General features: G+C 38.1%; 1 protein-coding gene across 2 annotated transcripts in view; it reads right to left on the bottom strand.

The window, feature by feature from the left end:
• Positions 1–1,175: 1,175 nt before the first annotated feature.
• The window catches only part of AGFG2 (ArfGAP with FG repeats 2), a 48,400-nt gene continuing 41,763 nt past the window's right edge, over positions 1,176–7,812 (bottom strand). Inside the window, exons 7-12 of one of the 2 annotated variants that reach the window (XM_074225349.1) lie at positions 5,218–5,350; positions 4,904–4,983; positions 4,621–4,704; positions 3,704–3,829; positions 3,337–3,416; positions 1,176–3,118 (exon numbers count right to left, since the gene is read on the bottom strand). In XM_074225349.1, the coding sequence (XP_074081450.1) occupies positions 3,059–3,118; positions 3,337–3,416; positions 3,704–3,829; positions 4,621–4,704; positions 4,904–4,983; positions 5,218–5,350 (563 nt within the window). In that variant the 3' untranslated portion in view covers positions 1,176–3,058. The remainder of the gene's footprint in view (positions 3,119–3,336; positions 3,417–3,703; positions 3,830–4,620; positions 4,705–4,903; positions 4,984–5,217; positions 5,351–7,812) is intronic. The other variant, XM_074225350.1, reaches the window with a different exon arrangement.

Here is a 7,812-nt window from a genome sequence, read left to right as displayed (position 1 = left end):
GCCTTGGGCAAGCCACTTAACCCAATTTGCTTTGCAAAAACCTTAAAAAAAGAATACTTGCTAAAGCACTTTATCTTTGGTTCAGAAAGAGAATACAGGAAAACCCTGCAGAGGATACTTAAAAATTGTAGATTATTTTACTACTTCCAAAATATTTTTATGTCATCAGGTTAAAAGAACTCATAACTTCATCTTAGAATTGCCTGGTCAGCCAGAAAACGATTCTGCTCAAAAATGTTAAACAAGATGGAAATCTCTCTGCTCAAAGACCACCTGCAGTTTTCAAGTAATATGGTCTTTGGAAAGGACTAGGAGCACCTAAGCTGGGTTGTACAGCAGATTCTGAGGTCTCGAGAGAATAAAAACAAAGTAGCAAACTCTACCCAAAAATGGAATCCCTGAAAATTAGAATAGACCAAAAAGAAATCTATGACAAGACACAAGAACAAATTCAACAAAAGACTTGGAATTGTCTATTTTTATTTTTTAAAGCTGACCAGGAAAACAGGTTAAGGAGTTAAGGACTCCCTGAAAACAAACAAACAAAAAAGTTAAAGTAAAAACTGAAGGAATCCATGAAAAATCCCAATGAAGTCATATCCAAAATCCAGAGCTTCCAGGACAAAAATAGCAATTTAAAGAGACCTTAGGAATAATTTATTTACAAAAGCTAAGTGTAAACCAAGGGAATTAAAGAAAACCCCTTTAAATAATGAAAAACTAGAGCTGAGTAAGAAATGCAATGAGCATTTGCAGTGCAAACATTTGATGGGGAAAGTTTAGCAAGGGAGAGGAGCACTAAGGAGGCAGAATTTACTATAATAATTGGGATGCTTCAAATATACATGCACATGGAGAAGGGCAATTAGCTGAAATATACTCAATATCAAACTCAGTGAGCAAAAACAAAGACAAGGGATTTTTTGAATGGGGCAAGAAAAAACTAAGGGCATATGACAAGCTATGACATATAGTTTATTAAGAAATGAAAATTTCAGTTTCAAGTGAACAATTTAAAAGTAACTCTAATTTCCAAATGCACAGAATGATTGGCTGTTTTGCCTATGATGGTTTCAAAGCGGGAAAAAAATCTGACCACTTTGGAGTATTCCCAGGGAAGCAAAGACACAGAACAGCTTTGAAAGTAATGCAAATTTATTATATACATTTTTTAAAAAGCAAGCAATATGGAAAATTCCTTATATATGCTTTTTTGAAGTTGGGTTCTCCTGATCAGTGCCCTAACCACTGTGCCACTTAGCTACCTCTTACGCACTACTAACTCTAGGTTCACTGACCTAGACCCTCATCAAGAGTTAAGGAATGACCTGTAGAGTCAAGAATGAAGATGAGTTGGCTGGGGTAGCAAGCTCTTATTCCAGTTAGTGAAAAGAGACTTAGGGAAAAATGGAGATGACAGGATTTGTTTCAGTGACTAAAGATTCCGATTGACTAAAGATTCCATTTGCAATCTCTCCTTGCTCCAATCCATTTGCCTCCTAAGAAATGCCTCCAAGTTTGACCCCAAGTTGATTTGATATGACATCTATGCTCCTATGAGCTCATTCAGACCTCAACCTCCCACACTTTCTCTCCAGTGCTCAAAATTAGTCTGTATTTGTATGTTTTGTACTCACTTATTGAAGTGAAAAAAATTCATTCTCATCATTTGCCTAGGCAAAACCAATTCAAAGAAGGAAAAAAAGGAGTGGTACTTCCCCCAGCCATGGGAGAGGAACCAGGAGAGAAATAACTTCTCTCTTATGACTCCTAGGAGGAGTGATGACTTTTCAATAGTTAAGACATCTTCCCCATACCATAAACAGTTTTAATAAGCTCAAAAGCTATCAGAGAAGAGTTAGGGATATGGATTCTGCTTTTTCCAAGGAGGTGAGACCGAACCACAATCTTCCACACAAAGATAATGAAGTGCACATGAACATGCACACACAAATAAGGGAAGGGAAACTTGAGTTGCAAATCCTCTCATCCTGATACAAGGTCATTCTGAGCAGAAAGTTTACCCTAAGCAGACATATGAGCAGTTTGCATGGGGGCAATGTAGTCACCAGAGCTTGTTGACATAACACAATGAGGTAATGATGCTTTGGTAGTTGGGTTAGGTAAATTTAGCAGTAAGAGCCATCCTCATTTCTGCCCATACTTCCCTTAGTGACCTTACTAACCCTCCCATCAAAAGCCTGACAACAATCAATATTTTTCCCCCATGTATCTTTCAAACCAACAGTGCAGAGGACAGAAAGCAACTGCACAAAATCTCTCCCTTGTGGTAGTCCTGAAGGTAAGGCTGGGAGTGATCTTGGAATATGGCTGATGGGATGATGGTAAAAGTAGATAAAAGTTACCTAGTGATTCTACATATTAGAAAATTTTGTTTCTAATAAAACACTGGTATTCAAATATCAAACCAACAGTTAAATAAAGCGCTTGACATGAATTGTCATGTTAGGAGGCGGGGAAGAAGCTAAGGTAAACTTGTAAAATACTTTTGCAAACAAATATGAAAAGGACAGAAGGGAACCTTAAATCATTATATATTTAGACAGGATGGTTGAGTTGGGAATTTATGCAAGAGAAAGGAAGGCTCTGGGAGGTGGGGGCAGAGAGAAGCTAAGATGCTCTACTTCAATGTATGTAGGGAAAGTCTCTCAGCAGTTGGACTAGATAGCACTAAGAGAAGGAAATTTGTGTCAGTCTGCACCAATAACTTTCTCCACAGGAGAAGGCTTTAGGAGCTGGGAGAACCATATATGTGTGGGGGAGAGGGAAATTGAGAGATGGAAAAATTTTAGAATAAAACACACCTTGGACCAGCAACCTTAAAATACCTGCTCTTGGAGGGGGCAACTGGCTGGTGTTTTATCTCTAAGCTTCTGGGCAGAGCATTAGCACTTGCATTATCTACCACCCAAAGCAAGTCAAGTCATTCCCCATCTTGTAATACCAAAAAACAAAGGTGGCCACCAGGATTCTAGGGAACAGAAGGATACTTGGAGGCAGAGGGAGTAGGAAGGATGTCCTCCTGAGCACAGCAGTGCTACAAGAAGGGATTAGTAGGAGGGGGTTTGGTGGCAAATGGGCTCGTTGAGGATCCAGTCTGAAGAGAAAAGAACAAAAGAAATAATCAGGTTGAGAAGAGGAAATGGGTAGATTCCAGTGTCACTCCCCACCCCACAAAAAGGAGAGGGCCTGGAATCTGACCCACCCTAGATAGTAGCAAGCACAACACAGAAGGGGGAGTCAATACTAATTAAATGTGCTGGCAGAGAGCCCGATATGAGTAGAAGACTTCAAGGCTCATTCCTTTTTCCTTACCATGAAGGGGTTTGTAGAGATTCCTGCTGGATGGTTCACAGGCCCCAGTTTGGTTGCTCCTAATCCCACAAAACCAGAGCCTGAAAAAAAATCAAAACCCCAAACCAAAATTTAGCTTAAATGTATTTAGAATTTAACTGAATTTATGAAGGGAGGGTGATATGAACTTGGACAATCTCAATCTCCCCAATAAGTAGGCATTCCACGTTCCCAGCAGAGATTGGCTGGGGGGGGGGGGATGAGAAGAAAGCACTCTTGAATTTGGGGAATGTGTATTCCAAAGTTTTATCCCTTTTTTACTCTTCCATGCTTATCTAGGAAAATGAATGATTCTCTGGAATTCAACAGCCAAACACAAGTCTTTTACCATTCTGTTGGTGAACCAGCAAGCTTTGTGGAGGGAAGAGATTAGGAGAGAAAGTTCCTGGGAGGCCACCAGGGGTCGATGCAGAAGAGAAGTTAGGAACCATAGCATTCATCCCCAAACCAAGCCCTGTGGAAACAAAGCAGATGAAATGAAACTGGGAAAGACAGGATTTAGGATAATTTTACCAAGACTATACCTGTTGAGAGAGGCTTTATATATATATTATATGTATATATTATATATTATATATATAATTATATATATCATATGTATATATAATATATATTATATAGCAATATGGTTAAGTGACTTGCCCAAGGCCAAACAGCTAAGCAATTAAGTGTCTGAGGCCAGATTTGAACTCAGGTCCTCCTGACTCCAGGGCCTGTGTTCTATCTACTGTCATCTAGCTGCCCCACCCCCACCCCAAGAAATAGGCTCTTACAGAACAGAAATTAATTTCAGGGTTGACAGCTCTGAAATCTTCAGCTTCCAGATCCACCCTGGATTGGAAAAGTCAGAAGAGAATAAAAAGGCTAATATGAAGTGAACATGGCCCTGACTGAGGTTTAAGGAATTAAGACGTTAGGGGAGCCCCAGGATGGAAACAAGAACATAAAAGATAATAATTAAAACTTGGGGGTGGGATGTGAAGGAGTAGGAAAGCCCTCCATTAAGAAACATCACTGAAAATGATTTCAGAAGTATCAAAGGGCTACAAAATTCTCAAGAAAGGAGATTTTACCCATGGGATGGGGCAAAACTTAGCTCATGGTGACAGCACAAATTGAGGTTAGGAGGAGAGTGATGGGAAAAAATCTGATAAGCCTGTGGCTTCCAGTGACTATCTGAAAAAGGGGTAGGAAAACCTCTTATTAAATAGTCTGAAGATAAAAGACAATTGAAAGAAAGCTTACCAGAAGCCAGGCCATTGGATTGGAACGGGTTGGTGGAAGGCAACTGTGGATGAGGAGTTGGTGTGATGAAAGGGTTGGTGAAAGCTAAATTTTGGGAGAGTAGCAGAAAGTAATTAGATTTTTCTTACTAGATTAATATATGACAATCATTTTAAAATCTTCCTTGACCCATTTCCCACCCTCTCTTTCCTTTTCCAGTCATATACCCCTAAACTCTATACTGATCTTTTCTTATATACCTAAGTTTTCTACATTGCCCTAGCTCTCTACAAGTGGAACTCACCCCCAAATCCAAGTCCAGGGCTGCTGTTGCTATTACTGCCAGAAGCAGCAGTGTGGAGTCCAGAGACATGGCCAAAGTTTCTATGAGAGGAAGAGAAACTGAATCACTAGTATCAGAGAAGTATCCTCCACTATGAGCTAAGCATTACTGGATGCCTATACAAGCAAATCCTGGTCCTTTATCTTCAATAAACAAAAGACATTGAGAAGGAAAAAAAGGAAAAAGCTAGGGACAGGAAATGTCAAGGTAAAAAAACCAAACCAGACATTTCACTTTTCTTTCTCATGACTGGGAATCCCATAATCTCAACCTACCTGCTAGGAATACCACCAGCTGACACCCCTGTTCCCAAGACATTGCTCAGATCTGAAAGGGCACTTGGCTGGGGAGGAGCAAGAGGAGAGGTACCAAGAGGAGAGGTACCAAATGGAGTCACCTGGCTGCTGCCTGTGAGAGAAAATGGGATAGGTACAAAAACTGAAAGAAGAGGTAGAGGAAAAAAATAGAATACTCCTTATAGATTATGAGGAGATAGATAGGTATCCCTATTCCTCCCATAATCCACCCCAGTAAAAAATATGAAAGTATAAGATTATACTGTGCTGACATTTCCAGAGATTCAGAAACTTAAACCTCCTCCAGTGTCCAAGGGATCTTATCCCTAAAAAAGTTCTTTTTTTTTATGTTAACTCTTTCTTTGCTCTAATTTCAATTATATTTTTCCCATTTCTGACTTTAAAAGATAGGAAAACCTGTCCTTGCACAACATCCTAATTATCCCATTTCACCAAAATCAAATTATGTAAGGATTCTATAAAGGAGTTGAGGAGCAGGAGTAAGTCAATAATTGTAGTAAGTTGAGGTTTCTAATTCTGGATCAAATCAAACATCTCAGAAAGGAGCTTTCTTACTTGCTCTACCTTACCACTCTACCTTACCACCTGCAGAATCAGCCCCATCTGGTGATGCCAACCATCAGCAACTGACTGGTTTGATTGTTCTTCATCAATAATAACAATTTACATTTATTTATTTTTAAAAAATATTTTATTTGTTTTACAATTATATACAATAGTAGTTTCTACCTATCATGTTATGTAAGGTTTTGAATTTTACAGTTTTCCCCCTACCCACCAATAGTAGTCTGATAGTCTTTACATTGTTTCCATGGTATACAGCACTTTAAAGTTTGTAAAACCTCCCAACTACCCTCATAAGCAGATAGTACAGGTATTATTTGCTGCTAAAAATTTATGAACAGATTTAAAGCAAATCATATAGCATCTTAAGCTTTTTGTGTCATAGGGAATCTGATGAAGCTAATAAATGCCCTCTCAGAATGTTTTTAAAAGCATAAAAATCACATATGTAGGATTATGAAGGAAGTCAATTTACATAAATAATTATTAAAATACTAAAAACAAACTTCATAGATCCCAGGTTTAAGAAACATTGATCCAATGTGTCACACTGATTTTAGGAGAGGAAAGAGACATGAGAGTACTCTGCATATGGAACATATGGAACATTATATCCACTAAATAGTTCTAAAAGGGTGGAGGTGCTGCTTCCTATGGGAGGAATTAGTACTAATCATCAGATAAGCATGCTTATTCTAGCTACTTCCTTTAGTGGAGACCCATCCTATCCATATGTATTCTAACCACCCTTCTGGGTAAAGAGTTTATAAATGTTCAAATTTCTCAGAGTTTCATCATCTATCTCAATTGAAAAATGGTCAAATGATGTGAATAAGCAGTTTTCAGATGAAGTCTACGCAGAGAAAAGGGATTCAGTAAGATTAAACTGTATACATTCCTCCATGGGAAAATGATACTTTCTCATTATTAGGGTAGTTAGAAGTATACATAGACTGAGAACATTGATGTGACTTGAATATAAATTATCTAAAAAATAATTAGGGGATGAGAAGAGTAATGTACTGGAAGGGGGGAAGGGAGAGGTGAATAGCTAAATTATCTGGCATAAATAAGGCATAAAAGAGCTTTTACAGTAGAAGGAAATAAGGGGCTATGAGGGAGCACTTGAATCTTACTCTCATTGGAAATGCATCAAACATCCCTCTTTGTAAAAGAGGAAGGGGATAAAGAGAAGGGGGGGAAAGGAGAAGAATGATAAAAGGGAGGGAGGATCGAGTGAGGTAAAATGAGAACTTGTGGTGGAAAAAATGAACTATATGTGCTATAAGAAATGAATAGACTGCTCTCAGAAAAACCTGAAAAAGACTTTGATGAGCTGATCCAAAGTGAAATGTACTGCATACAAAGTAACAGCAATATTCTAAGAGGATCAGCTGAGAATGATTTGGTTATTCTCAGTAATACATTGATTTAAGACAATTCTGTAAGGATTTAAGATGAAAAAAATGCTATCCACCTTCAGAGAAAGAACTGAAGGGACTCTGAATGCAGACTGAAGGATATTTTTTCTTTTTTTTTGTCTGCATTTTCTTTCAAAACATTACTAAGATGTAAATATTTTCACGACAGCACATGTTCAACATATATCAAATTACTTGCCTTAATGTGGAGAGGGTGAGAAGGAGGGTAAGAGGAGGCAGAGCAGAAAGGAAGGAGAGAATTTGCAACATTAATTTTTTAATTGCTAAAAATTGTTTTTTACATGTTATTGGGAAAAAATAAAATATTAAATTTAAAAAGTCCTCTCTAGACTTTATCTTCCTATAATTTCTATCTTTAATTATGACAAAAGCTATTTCTATCCTTTGGCTCAGAGAAAGGAAACTTACCAAAGTTGTAACTTCCAGTAAGCATCTGACTGGCTAGTACTAAGTAATAAGGAGGGAAGAGGAAAGAGTGAAGAAAATCAACTAAGAAAAGTTGTCAGTCTATCAACTTGCTTCCCCTCAAACAAGAGCCTAGCCAAAA

The sequence above is a fragment of the Macrotis lagotis genome, chromosome 2 (assembly GCF_037893015.1).
Source record: "Macrotis lagotis isolate mMagLag1 chromosome 2, bilby.v1.9.chrom.fasta, whole genome shotgun sequence".
Lineage (NCBI taxonomy): Eukaryota > Metazoa > Chordata > Mammalia > Peramelemorphia > Peramelidae > Macrotis > Macrotis lagotis.
The sequence above is the reverse complement of the archived record's forward strand: the minus strand, read 5'-3'. Positions and strand labels throughout refer to the sequence as shown.